The sequence below is a fragment of the Piliocolobus tephrosceles genome, chromosome 2, assembly GCF_002776525.5.
Source record: "Piliocolobus tephrosceles isolate RC106 chromosome 2, ASM277652v3, whole genome shotgun sequence".
In the NCBI taxonomy this organism is placed as follows: domain Eukaryota; kingdom Metazoa; phylum Chordata; class Mammalia; order Primates; family Cercopithecidae; genus Piliocolobus; species Piliocolobus tephrosceles.
The window spans coordinates 79,480,404-79,502,753 of record NC_045435.1 but is presented as its reverse complement, the minus strand read 5'-3'; the positions used below and the strand labels follow the sequence as shown (position 1 = coordinate 79,502,753).

General features: G+C 42.8%; 1 protein-coding gene across 1 annotated transcript in view; it reads right to left on the bottom strand.

Moving 5' to 3' along the window:
- Window positions 1-617, bottom strand: part of ARHGEF3 (Rho guanine nucleotide exchange factor 3) — a 205,178-nt gene extending 204,561 nt beyond the window's left edge. The window contains exon 1 of the mRNA XM_023201063.2: window positions 460-617. Within this exon, the coding sequence (XP_023056831.1) occupies window positions 460-510 (51 nt within the window). The 5' untranslated portion in view covers window positions 511-617. The remainder of the gene's footprint in view (window positions 1-459) is intronic.
- Between the last annotated feature and the right edge of the window lie 21,733 nt (window positions 618-22,350).

The following is a 22,350-nucleotide window of genomic DNA, read 5'->3' as shown; positions in this document are numbered from 1 at the left end:
AAAAGAGAAGATCTTGGAAATCCACTTTGTGATTAAATAGCAACAATAAAACAGAAGGCGGATGCATCCTTCTTTTCTCTTTTCCTTCCCATTAATTAAAATCATCCTCTTACAAAAATTAAAACAGTAGCATTGCAGAGCACAGCATGAAAAGCCCTTCCCTTTGTTCCCCTCCAATCACATATGCTAAAGGAGGCCCTGACAGCTATGCACGCCACTCAGCTTACCCTCGCAACCAAGCAAAGCCATCTGCGGTCTTAAACACAGTCACAGTGCTCTTCTGATTCATACTAAAGTGAGGCGGGAATCTGGCTCCATCATCCCAGGTACTTTTAACAGCAGTTCTCTGATCAATGTCTTGGAAGGTAAAAAGAACACTGCGTCCTCCCACACCTCAGATCCTGGCTCGGGTGGGAGTTGAGAGCCGGCCCATCCCAGGCTCAGCAGCAGGGGGCTTACCTGCACAGGGACAAAGAGGCAGCACCACACCATGGGGCGCTCTGACCTCATCCACCCGAACTCGCCGGCTCCTAACTGCAGTGGAGCCCTGTGCACAGGATTCTCTGAACAGGGCTGAGCATAGTTTCCCTGAAGGAACTCCTCCCCGCCACTTGGGTTGCATGACAGGAAGTGACAGGGGCCATCAGTTACAAGTGTCAGAGTCTGAGAGCCACACCAGTCAAGAGCTCCGCACCTCTCCTACTACTGCTGCTTTTGCAGAGCACTCTTTGGGCATTCAAAGATAAACCAGAAGTTCAGTTTCTGACTGACAATCCCCAGCCTGTGAGAGATAAACAGTGCACACTGGGTCCCCACCAAAAGCAATGTGAAGCATCCCGTCGGCTGCAGCAGGTGTGCTGCCTGGAGCTTTGCAGACCCAAACATCAGAGTGAAGTAGAAAAGAAAGCATCACTAGGAGAAGGGACATTGGGAGGAGAGCTTTGGGTCTTCAAAGAGGAATCAATGATCTACTTGAACTTTACCCAAGAATCAGTAGCCCTGCCCGGGATACAGAGCTCACACTGAGTCGCCGTTCAAAAGCAACTACACACCCATCCGTTTCTTTTTGTCTTATGCAAACCTGGCATCTTCCCTTCAGAGCCCTTTCAAAGTAGCTGCTTCTGGAAACCTCCCTTTCAACTTCTGTCAGGGGTAAGAGGTCTTCCTGCTCAGAGCTATTATGGAAATAATTCATGGCTGACATTCCTTGTTTTATGAAGTGGGGATCTCACCAGAATGAACGTCTTGCTCCAGTTCCTTGCCTTATAAAAAACCCAGACCTCTTGGGTAAGGGAGACTGTCTCATAGGAAACTATAAGGTTTCAGATTGAAAACTATGCCTGCCTCACTCCTTTCCCACAAACAAACCAGCACTCTCACCCTCCTTGCACATTGGCAGAGGGTCTCAAACTCAAGGAGACATAACTCTAGTGTAGTTCTCAATTATTGATTTATTTATTTTAGTTATCTAAAAGATAACTAAAAGAATTTGTATTTGACTTACAAAAATCTTCCTAATTACAAATTTTAGCGGCTAAGATTTCGCCCAGGGTTTCCTGAGGCCTTCTTACAAATGCATGGATTTGTAAGAGCCTTCCTCTGTCTCAGGCCTGAGTAAAGTCAGGGGACCCAGCAAAGACAGCAGGTTCATTTGAACAATAAGCTTCTGGTCTAACAGAAGGAGATTCAATCCAAGACTTTCATTAGAAAGCAGGCTCTCTCCATCCACGTTGCCAGGAATTTGCAAAAAGTGTTGAGGGGTTCAGGAAATAAGTGAGCTTGGCAAATGCATTTTTCATGGGGACAAAGTCTGAGAAGGATTCTCAGAGCAAGAGACACATGGGCAGTCTTCTGACGAGTGTTCTAGGCAGAAGAACTGGCAAACTCAACAGCAAGGCAGTGCAGAACTACGGGGTATTTTGGAAGAAACCAAGAACGTTGATAGGTCTGGAGGCTGCTCTGACAGGCTTGGGTCTTGCTTCAAAAAGTGTGAGGGAATCATACCTGCTTAGAGAAAGGAGGAAGTGAAATCACTGCCTTTCAGGCAAGCATCTGGGTCACCAAGGAGCTAGCACCTGGAAGCACTCAGTAATGAGTGTCAGATCAAATGGCAGTGTCCACCAAGAAGTGGGTTTCAGATTGTCCTTGGGATTCCCTATTTCCTAAAGCCTGACTCCTCACAAAGCAAGCTAGTTAAGTGGTGGCTGGGGGAGGGGTAAGGGCAGGTATTCCTAAGGCCTCTTGTTCCAGCCTCCTACACAGGAAGGGTCCTGAATTTGAACAAGCCTGTAAACAACTTGAGATTAGCCAGCTTTGGGGACAACTCAGCCGATGAAGAAAGACAGTGCCCTAGGAAACGAGGGAGGCTGCATCACCCAGCCACTCCTCTCTTGAAGGATTTTCTGACAAGTCACTTCGAGGAGTCCTAGCAGCCAAGGCCAGCCTCACCCCAGTGAGGATTCATTGGAAATGTGAGATGACCAGGGCATACTATGTTTTATTTCTCTTGGGGGGAGGAAGGGAAAATTCACATGAACAAATCCTAGAATGATTCAACCTAACTTCCGGCTGCTGACTGAATGGGAAAGAAGAACTGAAACCTGTGGGCTGCAGCACTTCGTGGAAGAGGCGAAACTCGAGGGGCTCCAGGGCAGGTAGCAGTGGAGTAGGGAGGGACAGAGAGAGGGCCAACAGATGTCCTGGCAGGGGAAAGGGATGCAGCCTGCAAAAAGCAAGGCAAGAACAGGGCACGTCCATCTCCTCTGATGCCCTTGCTCTGACCAGAAGCAATAACTCCCAAATTGAAATGGGTCCATGAAGAAGGCACTTCAAAAGGAGAATTTCAATAGTAAGAGGCTCTGATCCGCAAGGTCCACATTCATTTTGAGCTTTATAATGGGATATCAAAAGGAACAGTTTTCTCTATGGTATCTAGGATACTACCAAGTATTCAAACATGTTTATGTATTGGTTTTTACATTTTAAAAGTAACATAGCATCACTGTCACACATTCAAACCACACAGAAGTATATAAAGTAAAAAGTGAGTCTTCCCAAAGGTCCTACTTTTTTTTCTATCCCGATCCCATTTGCTGGACGCACTGGGGTTAAAAAGCCAGATGTAGACAGAGGCTCATTAACCCAAATGGATTTAGGACCAGGGGTCAGGTACTTGAAAGAAAAGTCCAGGTGGGCACTGGGGCACCAATGAGAGTTTTTGTCTTAGGTCAGTTCCAGCTTTTCGGGTTCCTAAGGGGTTAATGGCCCAGGGTGATCAGACATTCTAATTTTACATAAAACCCTGAAATTCAGGGTTTTATGTAAAATCTCTCAATTGTAAATGCTGGCAACTATTCATCACCATAAGAAGTACTGTAAGGGCCACATAATACAGTTGCTGGCTACATTTGGCCCCGGGGGGCCACCAGTTTGCACCCTCTGGTGGTAATCTTCCAGACATTTCCTTCTGTCTAAAAACACAAGTTGCTGGGTGTAATATCTTATTTTTTCAAAAATAGAATGATAACATTGTTCTACCACTTGCTTTTTTCATTTAACATCCAGGGCATCTTTCCCTGTCACGTACATTTTCGACCTCTTACTGCAGAGCATGCTATGGTATGGAAGGAAATTAACTCACTTAGCCACCTGCCCTGTGGACATTTAGCAAATACGAAAGATGCGCTTGAAATGTCACTTCTCATTGTCCATTCCTCTTACCTCTGCCAATGTTGATAACTCATGATGAAAGTGCACCTGTGTGCAGATATTAATATATCATACAGCCATAATTACTGAAACCAGAGTGACCAAGGATTTTTTATGTTTTAATATGAGTGCTTACCATGTACTTTCCCATGTGATCCTCACAACGGTCCCAAAGTAGGCCTTATTGTCATCTCTCTTTTTGCAGATTTAAAAAAAACTGAGACTCAAAAAGGTGGTGTACACCTCCCCATGGTACGTGGCCTAGAGGTGGTGAAGTTGGTTAGAAGTAGGGTCCAGCAAGCCTACTTCAGAGCTCCTGCTACAAGCATACAGCCCTCAGAAGACAGAGCCAGAAACCTGCTCTGGGATATTCAAGAATCTGACATATTAGAGCACAAACCACTAGAGAAGGATCGTTAACAATGGGACAATTCACTTGCCTCTTGGAAAGAAAAGCCTCATTTTAAAGCCCTTCTTCATACTTATCCAACATAAATTCTACATAGATTGGAGAGAAATGTTAAAAGGGGGAAAAAATTACAAAATTCTGGGGGCGTAGGTTGTCAGGGTATGGTATTTTTCTTTCGGTGTACAGAGCTGAATCATATATTTATACACAGGAAACTACCTACAAGGTGCCTACGATGCAAAGATGAACCCTGTTTTCCCACAGCTGGCTACATAACCAAACTGGTAACAACCCCTCTTGTTGGGCTCTAAAGAGATTAGCACCAAAACTGGGATCTAACTAAGATGCCACTAAAAGTGTTATGGCATCACTAGAACAAGAACCATGCTTCCTGTGTTCTTGTTCGATACATCTGAGGGTATTTTCTGTTGAGAAGTTCCAAGCAATTTCCTTAACAAAGATATTATAAGGAACATACTCATCAGAGTTGTGAGAATTTCATTTACATAAAATAAAATATTTAGATTTTAGCAGAATTACTTCTTCATTAAAAGTTGGCAAGCAACGATGATTCTTTCCATTTGAGCTTTATCCTGGTTCCTTAACGTCTTTCTTATTTGTACTCAGCAAGTCAGAAATTTCACAAAACCTTACAGTTGGAAAGGGAATTTCAAGGTCTTTAAACATATCCCATTTGATACTTCAAATTTTAAAATTCCACAAACTGAATTTAAAAACAGGTAGTAAAAAAATCTCATGGCCCAGTGCGGTGCCTCACACCTATAATCCCAGTGGTTATGGAGGCAGAGACACAAGGATGGCTTTAGCCCAGGAGTTCAAGACCTGCCTGGACAATGTGAGACCCTGTTCTCTACAAAAATCTCAAATGGGATGGTAGCAGTGACCAAATTTAAACAGTATATTGCACACTGGCTTAACCAAGGTTCCAACATCATAAGATTATTATTTCTCAGATCTTAGGTTTCTAAGGTAAGATTAAGGAAAAACAAAAATTCAAAAACAAATTTAGGTAAGACTAAGGAGAAACAAAATTTGGGTGTTCCTATGTTGTCAGGGAGGCAAAAAGCACAACAAGTCAGTGAGAAATAAAAAGAACATCAAATTGGAGCCTGGGAGTTGCTCACAGTCATGCACTTTTATTGGAAGTCTTTATCTACTCCTCAGAGCTGGAAGGGTGGTTAATCCAAGTAAAACTTGAGCAACTCCTCTGCCTGCTTCACCATGAACCCTAGACAAATGCAGCAGGGGTGTCCAGACACTTTCCCAAGCCAAGGCCTATTGGACTCAAGGTGGTTCAACTCAAGAGACTCTGAGCATTTGAAAATGTTGATGCTCTTGGAGAGCCCTGCTTAGTATCCCAGCTCAACAAGATTATAAAATGATGAGAAGAATGTGGGAGCAGACCTGGCTGCCCAAGGTCAAGAATGAATAAACAGAAAAGTCTTCATCTATGGTTTCAACACAGGAACTAAAAATAAATGATGCTGGAACATGGAAGTCTTAACGATTGCCAGTCATGGCTAATCTTGAGTGCTTATCTTACTGGTTTTGTTACGGGCAATCGCCTGAGCTTGGTCTTTATTCTCTCTAAACAAATCTGAACTTGTATAACCAGATTCCTCACATTATTTTGGCAACTGATACAGGGGCAGCTATTTTTAAAAGTGAATGCAAAAAAAAAAAAAAAGGGAAAGCCGTCTTCTGATGAATGGTGTGAAGCAGCTACCGGCCTGGTTGCTGCGGTTCCGCCTCCTTGACTAACACAAGAAGCAAGAGCCACCTGAAGAATTTCTGCATGAAGCAGACAGGGGCTGCTTGTAAATAAGCTCATACAGTTGTTTCTTAGAAATATGAACGCCGGGCCGGGCGCAGTGGCTCAAGCCTGTAATCCCAGCACTTTGGGAGGCCGAGACTGGGTGGATCACGAGGTCAGGAGATCGAGACCATCCTGGCTAACACGGTGAAACCCCGTCTCTACTAAAAACTACAAAAAACTAGCCGGGCGAGGTGGTGGGCGCCTGTAGTCCCAGCTACTCTGGAGGCTGAGGCAGGAGAATGGCGTAAACCCAGGAGGCGGAGTTTGCAGTGAGCTGAGATCCGGCCACTGCACTCCAGCCTGGGCGACAGAGCGAGACTCTGTGTCAAAAAAAAAAAAAAAAAAAAAAGAAATATGAACACCCTGGGTGCAGCTTTTTCAAGAAACTGTCAAGTCCCCTTCCTTACACTGTCAGTTAAAAGTGAAACTCCCGTCTGTGGGTTACTGACTTCTGCCCAATTTTTAGGAAGAAAAAAAAGTTTCAAAACTGATTAGCTGATTATCTATCAGCTAAAGGGCTTCCTTACTTGGAAATGAGACTTACTATTTGGCATTGTACTGTCAAAGTTGGTTAGAAGTGGAAAATTTGAATATTGGGGTGGGGGTGGTATTTCTGACACTTACGTGAATACTCAGGAGGATTTTTAAAAGTAACCTGCCTATATCAAAAAACAGCACTTGACACACTGAATTTCCTAGTTAAAAATATATAACAAAAGCAAGAATCATTCTTATTAAAAAGTTTCTCACCATTATTTTGACTTCAGATAACTCTTTAGGGATAATTTCTGGGAACAACCACCTGGCTGGAATAGTTAACAGTAAATTAATATTTGGGATCTGTGATTTTTGGCTCTGCCATTTATTTACAAGTTGAATGACCTGGTAAGTCACTTCTTAATTTCCTTGATCTTTAGTTTCCTTATCTGTAAAACAGGAATGACTCCTTTATCCCTAGCAGGGTTGCAGGGAGGATGGTAGGATACTAACTGACACAAAGTATTTAAAAGCAGAACAGGCTGGGCGCGCTTGTAATCCCAACACTTTGGCGGAAGGATCAGCTGAGGTCAGGAGTGCAAGACGAGCTTGGCCAACACGGCAAAACCCCATCTCTACTAAATACATATATATATATATACACACACATATATATATATTAGCTGGGCACAGTGGTGTGTGCCTATAATCCCAGATACTCGGGAGGCTGTGACAGGAGAATCACTTGAACCCAGGAGGCAGAGGTTGCTTCAGCCTGGGCAACAGAGCAAGACTCCGTCTCAAAAAAAAAGGCAGAACAAAGGATGATGGGGACTTTGGGCCATCATACCATTGTTTCTATTTTTGTATAGGTTTTAATTTTTCCATAATAAATATTTTTTAAAAAACAAAGGCACAGTAATATTTTTTTCTTTTTTCAAACAGAAGAGGCAATTTTTTGGTGTGATGTTGGAAACTGGTTCAAATTTTCTTCCTAGCAAATTGAAAAGCGGTACCAAATTTGAAATCCATAGTTTGATTTTTCTATCCTGATTTGACTGTCAACTGGGCATCTAAGAAGAAAATAGAAACTTGCAGTTTCCCATTTCCCTTCTTCCTTCCAATAGAGGAAAAATATGAGAGCATAGTTAAAACTTAAGTCATATTTATTTTTTAAATCTTACAATGCTGACTTCCCTGAAATCCCTGTATCCATCTAAAAAGTTCGAGACTTCTATGAAAATACCCCCAAGAAACCAAGAGATTTAAAGCATGTGTGTCCCATGACTCAGAGCGTTCATTCTGCCTAAACACCAGTGAAAGTGGTTTTTTCTTTTGTTATGTTTTGGGTGTGTCATGTGTACTTGAAGAATTGGTATTGCCACTTTTTCTCCCTTAATTCAGAATCAGAAAGGAATCACCAAAATGCTGGAAAATACCAAACCAAATGAGATAGGCAGAAAGGGCTTCCAACTCCCACCCAAGGCAACTGGTCCTGGTTGGAAGCTCAGCACCTCCTCCCAGTTAGGGCTCTGCCCTGGAGGCTGTCCCTTTAAGTCAGACTTCCTGGTAAGGCTGAGAGATTTCCGCAGGCAGCTTCCTGGAGACCGTATAAGATAAACAATAAACTTTGCAACAAGCTCATGGACAATAAGCCCCACGTGGCTGTAACAAGAAGCAATTATAAGCATTGACAATGGCTAGGGCATTTCCAACAGGAATGCAAGTCTGTGATAAACAGGGGAGAAACATGCTACCCCACACCTGCACAAACTAAATGATGTGCAAAAAATAGTTCCTAGCCTCTCATCACATTGAGAACTAGTTGCTTCCAAATTCAGCACTTTTTTAAAAAAAATCATTGTCTAAGAGGAAAGCAGTCAGGCCTTTCTTAAAGCACCACTACCTATTAGATGTAAGCTGCTGAGGCCCAGTGACACTACGTGTTCCTTACTCCACGGGTCTCTGTGTTACAGGAAAGGGGTCCTGATCCAGACCCCAAGAGAGGGTTCTGGGATCTCGTGCAAGAAAGAATTCAGGGCAAGTCCAGAGAGTAAAGTGAAAGCAAGTTTATTAGGAAAGTAAAGGAATAAGAGAATGGCTACTCCATAGATGGTTGCCCATTTTTACAGTTATTTCTTGATTATATGTGAAACAAGGGGTGGATGATTCATGCCTCTTCTTTTTAGACCATATAGGGTAACTTCCTGATGTTGCCATGGCATTTGTAAACTGTCATGGCACTGGTGGGAGTATAGCAGTGAGAATGACCAGAGGTCACTCTCATTGCCGTCTTGGTTTTGGTGGGATTTAGCCAGAATCTTTACTGCAACCTGTTTTTCAGCAAGGTCTTTATGACTTGTATCTTGTGCCGACCTCCTATCTCATCCCGTGACTTACAGTGCGCCTTAACTGTCTGGGAATGCAGCCCAGTAGGTCTCAGCCTCATGCTACCCAGCTCCTATTCAAGATGGAGTTGCTCTCGTGCATATGCCTCTGACATAAGAGTCACCCTTTTAGTCTCCTGCAGCTGAACCCACTACCTGGCAAGCTTTGGGGAATCCTCCAACTCAGGAACCAGAGCCCACATTCTACCAAAGGAGATGAGAGTGCCACACACTTGTTTCCCAGCCTCCCTTGCAGTCACAGCATGAGAACATGAGCAGGCTCAGCCAATCATGTGCTGGATGCAAAGCAGCAGGGCCACTGCAGACCCCATTCTGCGAGGGTGGTAGCAGCTTGCAGAGGTAGAGTAAGGGTAGACTGGGTAGCCACGGCCTATAACCAGTGTTGGTGGTGCAAGCCATGGCACCTACACCTACCCAGCAGTGGCAGCAATAGTGTCTTTACAATAACTGTTTCGTAGTATAATTTGGGGTTGTCTCTGTTTCCCTGGTCCTTCCAAAATTCTCCAAGCTATCCTAGACACTGCAATAAATTCATTTTATGCTTAACTCAGCTGTGTCATCACTCAAGTTCAGCTCACAGGAGGCTTCCCTGACCAAGCTGTCTATAGGACCATGCCCTATACCCCTATACCCCACCATCTTATTCTCTGTCACAATACCCTATTGATTTCCTTCCCAGTACTTATCACATCCTATAACCAATCCATTTCATTATTAACAATACTAACCACCATTGATTGGGGGCTTGCTATGTGTCAGATGGTAGGCTAAGTTAATTTAATTCTATGAACACCCTATGAGATAAGTACTTTTATCAGCCCTAGTTTATAGATGAGGAAAGAGGCTCAGAATGGTTAAAAAAAGTTGTCCAATGTGCCAAGCTTGGCAGTAATGGAATAGGGACTGGAGCCTAGGTCTGCAGCACAGGCTCTTACCACAGTACTCATTCAGGTAGTGACTGAATACACACTAACCACAGTGCAGGCACCAAGGCCACAGGATAGCCTGGCTCTCGTGGAGCCTGGAGGCTGGTGGTCCAATCTCCCACCTGGTATTCTACCCGTCACCCAAAAACACTTCCTGGGGAAGAAATGCAGACTGACATGTGCAAAGATGAGACCAGCTTCCTTTGTTCAACAGAAATGTGCCCAGGTCTGTGTTCAAAGCATCAGGCATGCAAAAATACCTCAGAAGCTCACAGGCCAGAGAAGATGCAGACCTGTACACAATGCTCACTGCTCAACCTGCTGGTTCCCACAGCCTCGAAGCACTGGGCTGCAAAGGAAGAAGCCAGGGACCATTCTCAGGGTTTCCCCAGTGAGAGTGCCATTCCAGCTGGTTGTTAATGATGTAGAGGAGTTGCCAGGCTGAGGAGAGGGGGGCCAGCGCAAAGGTGAGAAGTGGGAACCGCAAAGTTCATTTGGGAGGCAAGGAGACGGTCAAGGGGTCTGTGGAAGGGATGGGATGCGAAGGTCAGAGATGAGATGCTTGGAGCCAAGGAAGGGGTTCCAACTGTACCCTGCAGGAAATGGGGAACCAGGGCAAGTCTCTCAGCCAGAACAGCTGCACAACCAGATAGAAATTCTTTTTGTCAAGAACAGTGGCCATGGCCATAGAATACAGTACTAGTCAGATGTTTTTCCTATGTATTTTTAAAGTACACATACATAAATATATTTGCTAAAAGCCAGGAATTGTAATAACAAGAAGTTCCATTTCTATGCTTTGATACATAAATATATTTGCTAAAAGCCAGGAATTGTAATAACAAGAAGTTCCATTCCTATGCTTTGCAACTCCCTCTCCTGGCTGAGTAAGAAGTGAAATAAGTCTGCCCTTCCAACAGAAGGAGTTAAACACAGCCACTCCCTCCTGTAATGTGAAATTACACAGGGCTCTCACATGAATAATTTATGGAGAAAACAAGGAATTCCCCAGCTACTTGATTTTACAACTCCAATCACCCAGATTCCCCCAGTGTGATAACAAGAACCTCACCTCTGGGTTGTGTCATCATTAAAATGAAAAGCTGATTTTTATTTTTTAAAAGAATGCGTGTGGTTGAGCCACAAAGAGCCTCCTGGGTTGAATGAATACCCCGGGAGTGTTGGGAGGAGTCCCCAGAATGACCCTCTGAGGCTGAGAGAGACTCATGCTTAGTAACAGGCCTCAGGGAATGCTGTGTTAAGTGTGCGGCCCCAGAGGTCTGGAAATGTCAAGCCAGCCGAGGTGGTGAGGGCATAGCAACCAGAACACAGACCAGAAATAAAGGAAGGCAGTTTAGCACAGAGGTGAGGAATAGGAGTTCTGAGCCAGATAACCCGGGTTCAAATCCCAGTGCTATCACTTAATGTGTGACCCCTGATCATTTACTTAACTTCCCTGTGCCTCTGTTTCCTCCTCTGGTAAATGCAAATAATAAGAGGACCCACCGCAAAAAGTTCTTGTGAGAATCAAATAAGTCAAATATGTATTATTGAGCAGAGTGCCTGGCACATAGTAAGTAACAATTGCAGTTTCCTAGAGACTATAAGATAAACAATTTTGCAGCAACGTAACGGATAATAAGCCCCCATGTGGCACAACAAAAAGCAATTATAAGTGCTGACAATGGCTAGGACATTTCCAATAGGAATGCAAATCTGTGTAAATAGTTGTTGCTGATACTACATACAATAATCTTAATAAAAGTATAATATATAACATAAACATATTTTAAATATACTATATGTAACATTATATAATATGGTACAAGTGATTTTATTATGATCTGCTTTAACCCAATTTAACAAAGAGTTTTTCAACAAAAATGAGGGATCTGAGGAGGGGAGCCCCAGGATCAGGCACCTAAAGTGTGTTTGTGCAGTATTTCCAACCACCTGGAGGTTCAATGTCAGGGTTACCTACCATGGACCACAGAGCCAATCTGCTAGGCCAGAGTCCAGGTGGTACCACATATGAGCTGCAGAGTTGGGAAGTCATTCAACCCATAAAAAACAAACAAACAAAAACCTTGATTTCCTCATCTCTGCAAAGGGGATAACAATAGTACTGCCTTCACAGTTTGTGTCAAGCACTGGTGCTCAATTTGACATGCGTTTTTACATAAATCTTTCTAACAACTCTGTGAATCAAAAATGATTATGATGTCTATTTTATAAATGAGAAAACCTGAGGTTCAGAGACGTTAAGTAATTGCCAAAGAGCACACAGCTAGAATGACATGCAGGAAATCTACCCCAAGTCAGCACTTTAAGCCAGCCCTCAATTCTGCAGACACATGCACCATGAGAAGGATGCACCAAAGCTCTTCAGAGCAGGAGAGTACTAACCAACATGTGTGCTGGAATCACCCTTTAAGAAGGGCACGTGCTTCCCCACTGCAGACCCCAAAGCTTATGGCACCTATAGGCAGTGAAAAGAAACTCCCCCTTGTTGAGCACCTACTATATACCAGGCACCATGTTGAGTGTCCTGCCACATCTTGCCACCTTATCACCATAGAAACCCCCTGAAGCAAGGACTAGAAGACATTGAGGCTCAGTGAGGTTGAGTTCCTGGCCCATGGTCACAGAGCTTTTCAGTGGCAGCATCCCTACACACATCTGGGTCCATTCTGCTCCCACTCAGGCTTGGAGACAGGTTCTGAAAACACTCCTTAATGTCCCTTAGGTGCTCCTCTCCCCCTCTCATTACCTCCCACTTTGAAAGCATAAAGCTGCTTATTTTGCAGCAGGAAAATGACCATGGGGGCTGAGTGGGGCCATGGTGCAAACTATAATTACTGCAGACAACAGTTTGCATTCCAGATCTGAAATGTGCTCAGGGCTCCACTTGAGCCCTGTAATCAGCTTAGCCTTTGCCCAAATCTCTGGGCAAATGAAGACATATTAGATGAACTGAGACACAGCAGGATTTGGAAACTTGCCTCTGCCCCGCAGTGACCTGCCACCTGAGGAAAAACCATGCCAAGAAATGGCCAGGGTTGAGTGGGATTTAAGCCCCAGAGAGGTGGAATTCCTCTGCTGCAGAACAAAGAAAACAGCAGCCAGGACAGTGGACAGGCAGGGCCACGTGGGTAAAGAATCAAAGGCAGGAAATGCATTACATTACACACAGGTCTCAGTGAGGAGGTGGAATGGCCACCCTTCCCTCCTTTATCAGAAATTGCTGTCTTGCCTATGAGTCACATGTCAGGATATGGTGACCTTACTGCACAGGACAATAAAGGACACGCACAAGGTCAGCAAAAGCCTACTATGTGCACACTGTGAGAAAAGGGGCATCCTCTGCATTAGAGAAAGAGCTCCAGGCAGGCCTAACCAGGACAAAAAGGCTGCGATTTGGGTCCTCTGGGTTGGGCAAGGAGAGTCTAGAAAGGAGAGTGAGAGTGGAGGATACCAGAGTTTTTAACCCTGCCTGTGGCCTCTTCTACTCAATCTGAACCACAGAAGGATTTGCACTAATGATTTCAGTCCCAAGTGGCTAAAGACATGGGTCCCGGTTAACTGAAATTTATCACAGCCCAACTTTCTTTTGCTACAGAAAGAAGGGACGGTTTACATGCCAATTTCCATCACCCCAAATCCAGACTAAAGAGCTTCACATGAAATCTCTACTGAGTCGACAGTATCTGCAACCTAAATCTAGACCACCCTAAAAATCGGAATGTTTCTCAAACTTGAATGTGCCCACACATCACCTGGGGATCTCAATGAAATGCAGCTACTGCTTCAGGTCTGGGGTGGGGCCTGAGATTCTGCATATCTAACATGCTCCTGGGTTCTAACATGGTACATGTCACTTTTGAGAACCTTACTAGAGGACATGTAGTGACTTAAGCAGAACCCCCCAAAATGTATTTCCTATGTTTCCATAGTCACGGTGACAAGTGGTGACTTCATTCTAAAAGCAAATAAGTAAACTCAAGCACTATGTATCTTTAAAATTATTGTTTCCAGGCTCAAAACTTCAGCACTTCTATGTTATTTTATTAGTAGCTAACAGGATGACTGTTCTTGAAGGAAAGCCTTGTGTAGATGCTATTAACTGAGGAAAATCCAGTAGAACTTCCCTTGGCTGATGTTTCTGGAATAGCCCTAGATCCTCTGAGGTACAAAAAACCTGAAGCCCCAAAGGACAATGCAACTGAGCAATGCTTTTGCCAGTGCTCTCCCTCACCGATGACCCTCTACCACTCTTGGGTGGCCAGCCCATTGCAGTGCAGCCATATTCCTGAGGCTGGGTCATCTGCCAGCCCCCCTCCCACCAGCTGTGACTGGGATCCTCTTCAGGAGGTCCTCATCAGTCACAGTTGCACCTTCCCAATCTGACAGATACCTTAATAAAATCATCCATCTAATCCAAAGCATTTTTTTAAATGCTGGAGTTGGCTGCCCTGTCCCGTTATGCAAACAGTACACAATAAGATGCTGATAGCATCTCTCTACCATTGCCAACACAAACCCTGCCAGGCCAGCAGAAATGAACCCAGTGGCTGTAAGCAACAATAGTTGCATGAGTTTGTTTAAACACACACAACTAACAACAGGTGAAAATGTTTTGAACTCCTCGTATTGCTAGACCAGAGACTTTTAAGGTTGGTTTCTTCTAGAAATGAAACAAGCGTCAAGTATAAGGAACGAAAGGCAGCTGAAGGGAAACCACCCAGAAAGTGAACTTTGTGTTTCTTCCAGCAACACACACAGAGGCACGGATTTTTGGTATATTTTTTATGAGAACTACTGAATCTGAATTAATTGAGATACTTGCATTGTCTTTGCCTCAAAGTAAGGATTCTTTCCTAATCTTGTTCACTGCACTTTTTTGACTTTTGCTCTTTGACTTTGGTAGCAGAAATGTTTCTTAATATATTAAACAAGTTCAGTGCCACTAAATAACATAAAATTACTGTAAGAGATAGCATAAAGTTTAAACCAAAACCCTAAAATATATATTTTTAAATGCATGTGGTAAGTGAAGGGAAATGGGCATTTATTGAAGTAGGGAGATGATGTTCAATACTGTGCTCAACGAAGGGCATCTGACAAAGCACATCAGAATGACTAATGAAACCAGATGAGGCAGTCATTTCCTGAGCAACAGGTATCAGGAGAAAAGAAAGAGCAAAACAAGGACAAGTATTTTAGTGGCACATATGCTGGGCCTCTTAGTCACTCTGGATAATGAGAAGAGTATATTTTTAAAAGAAGAAAAAAATGACATGACATCAAGACTGGAAGAATAAGGCAGTGGGAGCCTTTATTATGTTTCAAGAACAGCAAATCCGATCCATTTGTACCAAGTCTGTAGACTTGAAAAGCCTATTCCAGTCTAAACCTCAAGGCTTTTCCCTCCTCGAGAAGTTTGAGAAATTACTGATGAACTTCCTAATGCCTGGCAGAGGTTCTTCCTAAGAAAAAACACTTTAGATTATAATTACACAAGTTCCGTGATGACAAACATACTGTTGGGTGGAAGGTATTTTTTAAAAGCCACATGTCTTTTTGGCCAGGTGCAGTGACTCACGCCTGTAATCCCAGCACTTTGGGAGGCCGAGGCAGGCAGGTCACTTAAGCCCAAAAGTTCAAGACCATTCTGGGCAACGTGGCAAAACCCTCTCTCTACAGAAAATACAAAGATCAGCCAGGCATGGTGGCATGTGCCTGCAGTCCTAGCTACTCGGAAGGCTGAGGTGGGAGGATCACCTGAGCCCAGGGGGTCAAGGCTGCAGTGAGCCATGATCATGCCACTGCACTCCAGCCTAGGTGACAGTGAGATCCCGTCTCAGAAAAAAAAAAAGAAAAGCCGCATATCTTTTTGATCCCCAAACTCCTAAAACAAATTTGCAATCTGTAGTTATCTGAGTCTCACAATTAAACCTAAAGGGAATACACAGGCTGCCATATTAGGTATTTTTCTCTTTTTCTCTGATTTTTCCAAAGTGATATTCCAAAGTACTGGTCCAAGCAAGCACTCCGAACTCATAAAAATAATGTGCCCAACACAGAGAGGCACCATTGAGCTACCTCTTAATTCTTTGGAATATGAATCTTTTGGTCCAGGATGATTGCTTTAGAGCCATAATTTTTCTCTTGGCTGAGCACACGGTATCCATTCTTACCAAAGTGCTTTCCTCCCCTCCCAAATATCCAAGTGAGATTTATGGGGTTTTTTGTTGTTGTTGTTGTTGCTGCTGTTAGAAGAAGATAAAATTCCTCCAAGTTCACCTTTACCGAGTTCTCACATTTGAAATTCCTCCACAAACATATGTGATGCCATATTTTAAAATTCCTTCTTAAGTAAGCATGGGATTTAGTCCAATTCATTGCATTTCTGACTTAGATTCATTTCTGTTGCCTGTTGGGGAGGATTTTTATTCTTAAACCTTAAAACCTAAGACTCCACTCAAAATTGCCATTCAAATATTTGTCTTATTACTTCAGCTTTTTGTCCCCTCAAATATAAAAATTAATATATGCACCCCATAGAAATGTAGCAAAGTCAAAACAAAACAAAACAAAAATCATGTATAACCTCACTTCCCAAAAGGAAACCATCATTAATATTTCAGCGTATTTTCTTTTAATCCTCAAGTGCTTTTTTTCATAGCCCAAATTGTACTGTATATACAATTTTGTTTCCTGCTTCTTAAAACATACCAATAAACATTTTCCCTGTATTAAAACTCTTCTTCAACCTCCCCTTGTCACTTACAACTCATAAGAACAAAACCACACTTTACACCAACTGCCTCACATTAGTGGACATTCAGACTTTTTCCACTTTTTCCTGTCATTATAACTGCTGCAGCACTAAACATTTTCGTGCATAAGTCATATCTCTGGTGACTTCCATGGGATAGATTCCAGTCGTGGAATTATTGGGCCAATAATTACATATGTTTATGGTTTGTGACATAAATAACCAAACTGCTTTCCAGAAAGATGACCAAGTAACACTACCACTGAACACCTATGATAGAGTCCATCCGACAGTACCCTCACCAGCATTTTGAGTTATCACTTTTTAAAATGCTAATTCTGAAGCTTTAAAAAATTTCCAATCCTCAGAATGACCTGCTGAGGTCAATGATTTCAACTGTTACCTCATTATCAAAATAATCTTCTTTTATCCTTCCAAACAAGATGTTAATTTGTACCACATCAAAATTGCAAACATGAGAAGAATGTAGTCATTTGTTGCATATTTTCATTGGGCAACTAAGGTGCTGTGATTAAGAAGCCAAGAACAGTTAGTTCAGTACCAGTCTGCGGCAGTACACAGAGAGATGCATGCAAAATAAAGTAAAACCCGAATCTACTGCCAAGCGTCACAAGATACACAAGATCTGAATTACCATCAGTCAACACCTATCAGAAGGAATACATAGAATGTTCAAGAATATATCCAGACTACATTTAAAATTCATTCAATAGCTTTTTGCACAATAAATGTTCTTTCTTCCCTCTAAATTGGTACATATCTCCATATGCAGCAAGTATGTCTTTTTTATTTAAGGGCACATCTACACAAACAGTAAATGGTCCAGACTCAGTCTTCCATAACCTAGAGTCTGAATTGATCACTCTATAAAATGGAAAAATGTTTATATTTTTAAACTTTTGTTATTTTTAATTTTTTTGAGACAGTGTCTCACTCTATCACTCAGGCTAGAGTGCAGTGACACGATCACAGACCACTGCAGCCTTGACCTCCTGGGCTCACGTGATCTTCCCATTTCAGTCTACTGTGTAGCTGGGACCACAGGCACGCACCACCACGCCTGGCTAATTTTTGTATTTTTTGTAGAGACAGGATTTTGCCATGTTACCCAGTCTGGTCTTGAACTCCTGGGCTCAAAGGGTTCACCCCGCCTTGGCCTCCTAAATTGCTGGATTACAGGCATGAACCACCATGCCCCCCTGGAAAAATTATTTTTAAAAAGGAAAGTTTTTCTAGTATGCTAGAAATGTTTGGGGATTGATATGGTCTGACTCTGTGTCCCCACCCAAATCTCATCTCAAATTGTAATCTCCATAATCCCCACATATACAGAGAGGGTCTGGTAGGAGGTGATTGGATCATGGGGGCAGTTTCCTCAATGCTGTTCTCATGATAGTGAGTGAGTTCTCTCAAGATCTGATGGTTTTATTAGTGTTTGACAGTTCTTCCTTCACACGCTTGCTCTCTTGCCTGCCACCATGTAAGATATGCCTGCTTTCCCTTCCACATATGATTGTAAGTTTCCTGAGGCCTCCCCAGCCATGCAAAACTGTGAGTCCATTAAACCTCTTTTCTTTATAAATTACCCAGTTTCGGGTATTTCTTTACAGCAGTGTGAAAATGGACTAATACGCCGGGCGCGGTGGCTCAAGCCTGTAATCCCAGCACTTTGGGAGGCCGAGACGGGCGGATCACGAGGTCAGGAGATCGAGACCATCCTGGCTAACCCAGTGAAACCCCGTCTCTACTAAAAAATACAAAAAACGAGCCGGGCGAGGTGGCGGCGCCTGTAGTCCCAGCTACTCCGGAGGCCGAGACAGGAGAATGGCCTAAACCCGGGAGGCGGAGCTTGCAGTGAGCTGAGATCCGGCCACTGTACTCCAGCCTGGGCGACACAGCGAGACTCTGTCTCAAAAAAAAAAAAAAAAAAGAAAAGAAAAAGAAAATGGACTAATACAGGGATATAGTTCTCACGTTCCCTTCCCAGGATATTCGCCCCACTTCACCAATGTTGCCCACAGCTCCTGCTGAGTGAGTATGGCATAATAGTAGTAGCAGATATGGAGGGAATATTTACTGAGCAGTTACTATGTCACACACCCAGTGCTAAATACTTGATATGATTATTTAAGTCAATCCTCATAATAACCCTATGAGCTACATATGATTTCAGATGGGGAATCTGAATCTCAGTGAGGCTGATTACTTGCCCAAGCTGGTGAGTGACAGATCCATTTGACCTTGACTCTGGCCACAGATGACTGAACCAAGAGTTAGAGAAGCCCTTTTAAGAGCTAGCCAGCTGACTGCCCACCTAGTGCCCACCTTGTGGAGCCTAGTGCAAGAAAGATAAACTGATGCAATTGAAGTTTTCTTAGGGATTTGGGGATGGGGAAACTGAGACTATGCCATAAGCTGCAGGAGAGCAAGCTGCTGAAAGATCATGCTGAGTTGGTCCAGAGCTGGCATCACGACAAGCCCAACAGTGCCACACACAAGGAGGAGACACCAGGAGCAGAACCTATAGGTCAGTAACAAGTGAAGGCAGAGACAGAAGAGGAATAAAACTGACCCACGAAGAGACGTCCTAAGTTCCTGTAACTATATATTCTCTTATTAAAAAGCCATTTTCTTGAGGTAATGGAGCAAGTGCCTATTCTTTGCCAAAAACACTGTCTAAAATATCCACCAAGAAATGACAGTAGAGTCGCTCCCCACTCAGGGTCTGAGCTCTCATGAGCATCTACCCTGGTAGCAAGTTAGCATCACTAGTAACAACCCAACTGTGTGCCTCTTAATAAGATGCAAGTAACCAGCATCCCTTAGGATGTTTTCCTGCCCAAAAGTGTTTAGCCTAAAGCAAACTAAGTCTTTAGATCCAAATTACCAGATTACAAGAAATATAGAGAGCTGAGGAGCAAGTTAAATGACATCATAGGGAAGCAGTCAGATAAACCCAAATGTGAGACAGGTTCCAAAGTTCCGTGGTTTTTTTTTTGAGACAGGGTCTCACTCCATTGCCCAAGCTAGACTGCAGTGGCACAATCACAGCTCACTGCAGCCTCCAACTCCAGAGCTCAAGTGATCCTGCCCAAGTAGCTGACTCTATAGGCACGTACCACCATGCCTGCCTAATTTTTGTATTTTTTTGTAGAGATAGGTTTCCCCATGTTGTCCAGGCTGGTCTTGAACTCCTAAGCTCAAGCAATCCACCCGCCTTAACCTCCCAAAGTGCTGGGATTACAGGCATGAGCCACTGTGCCCGGCCTCCAAAGTTTCAAAAGACAAATTGGTCTTTTCAAAAATTGGAGGGATGAGGGGAGTGTCTGAGAATCAAAAAGGCTTAAGAAACATAACAAAACGAAACCATGGTCCTTGATTGGATAAAAACAAACAAACAAGAAATCCAGCTAGATGCAGTGCCTGATCCTTCAATGATTTGGGGGGAAACCAGTTATAAAAGACAATTGAGAAAATATGAATAAAAAAAAGAAAATATGAATATAGATGGAATATTAGGAAATGTTGGAGAATTACTGATAATTTAGGTTTGATGATGATGCTATGATAATGTAGGAAAACGTACTTATAATTAGGACATATATACTGAAATATTTAGACATGAAGAATCATAGTATCTGTAATTGTGTTACTTTGAAGTGGTTTAGCAAAATAAAGCCAAACTCTATCAACAACTAGAGACAAATAAGCAAAGCAAATGTTAGCAACTGTTAATTCTAGATGGTGAGTGTTTGTGTTGTACTTATCTTTTAACTTTTCCATATGTTTGAAATTTTTCATAATAAAAGTTGAAAAATAGCACACAATAAATAAGGATCATGGAAACTACGCAGGAAGACACCACGTGAAGGCAGACATCCCTTCTCCCAATAGACCACACTCATTAATGCCTCCTCCCTGCTAGAACAAGTATCATATATACTTCTTCAGTTTAGCCTCAGAGGAAGCTGTTGCTTGTTTTTAGGGGGTAGGCTGCACAAAAAGCCCATGTTAACATCTACAATCACCGTCACTCCAATAGGATAGACAGAGGAAATGACAGTCACCCATCTAACTTGTGCTGAGTCATAAATTTTCTCCCCATCCTCTTTTTAACGAAGCGGTTTAGTTAAACCTTCATAAATTAAATGCACTTCCCTAAAGTCAGAGCTTTACACTTAACACAAATTTTCATCTGTCCATAAAAATTAATAGTCTCATTCCCCCTTTTCTCTAAATGAAATGTTAGGTCAAATCAGCCCTGAGATACAAAAACACATCATGTGTTAGCAGTATTCTGCTGTGCAGAATGTCTCCTCTTCCCTGAATGTGTGTTAACCAAAGGGTCAGGCACTTGTTGGTCCTTGCTGCTGCTACAGCATCTAATCCCACTGGTTTTATTTCCAGCACCACATGGGGGTTGTCAGTAACAGCCATGCACAAAAAAGTTGGTCCTAAAGTTGTGTTCATTGATATTTCCAGGGTTGGATGGCAGAGAAGGCCTGAGTGGAGAATGACAAATGCAGGAGGCCCAAAAATCAAGGAAGAGAAGACTTTCCATCGTCACACTTAGATAGGGCAGCCCATTTTCAAATGGGCCCCATGCAATCAAGATGAATGTCTATTTGTTTTTAGAGACTACTAATTTCAATTACAGAGGAAGAATAAGTTTGTAAGACTTATTCATCTTCAATAATAGATATATTTTAAGTGATGTTACTTATAATTAAGTGGTTAATAAGTCAAATGTGTTCACCTAACATAGACAAGAAGGGATGGAAGGAACAAAAGATACCTAACATTCATGAGGCATCTGGTTACACTAAACATGCATGAGACTTACAAGGCACTAAATATACAGAGGCACTAATAATACATGAGCACCTAACATACATGAGGCCTTAACTTGGCTCCCCATTGAAGATACCTATTCTAGCCTCATGTGTCTTCTCCCCAAGAGATAAAACAGAAATTAGCCAGCTGTTCATCCAGCTAATTGGCAAACTGCAGTACAGACCAGGTGTATTTGTCCCTGAGTCTCTTTGATAAAGCTAGTGTGTGCCACTGGCCTGGGGCGCCTTTGTCTGTGAGTCTCTTGCTTGAAGTTCAACTCCAGTCCCTGTAGCTGCATCATCAGTGGTGAAAGCTGACACTGTACAGAGAGACAGGACATATGGATGTTGCAAAGCCCAGGACTCAGGTAGTGTGGTTCTTCCACCCTGCCTGCACTCTCTGTGAAGTGTGTTAATGGATTCCATCTTTTTCCCCTTGCTTCTAGCTGTGTCTTTCAATTGATTTAATGGGCAGTATGATTTGAGCATTTAAAGGGGGGTGGTATTAGAGCCACAATCCTATCCAGTCCAATCTATTCAGTGGGCCACGTTCACTGTGAAGAGGAAGAAGTTGATGACAGAGAAGAAAATCCAGTGACAGGACTTTTACCAACCCCTACACAAATTCCCATTCCCAGATTCAGACAGAGACAGAAAGAGAAAATAAACCTAACATGGAGGAAAGAAAGGGAATTTTCGGCTTCAGAAAAGGGGGATTTTCTAAATAGGTATGTTCCCTCAGTTCTCAACGTCACCACCTCCTCTCATGCTTTCAAATACATGATGGTCTTTTGGAGGTAGCAAGATCACTACCATGACATTTTTTTGTGTGTAATAAAGGCTACATTTGATTAAAATTTAAAAATAAAAACTTCCATGAACAGTCATCAATGTCACTAACCACAAAACAATACCGAGACCGATTCTTGGACCACCTTCTGTTTAAAACCCCTG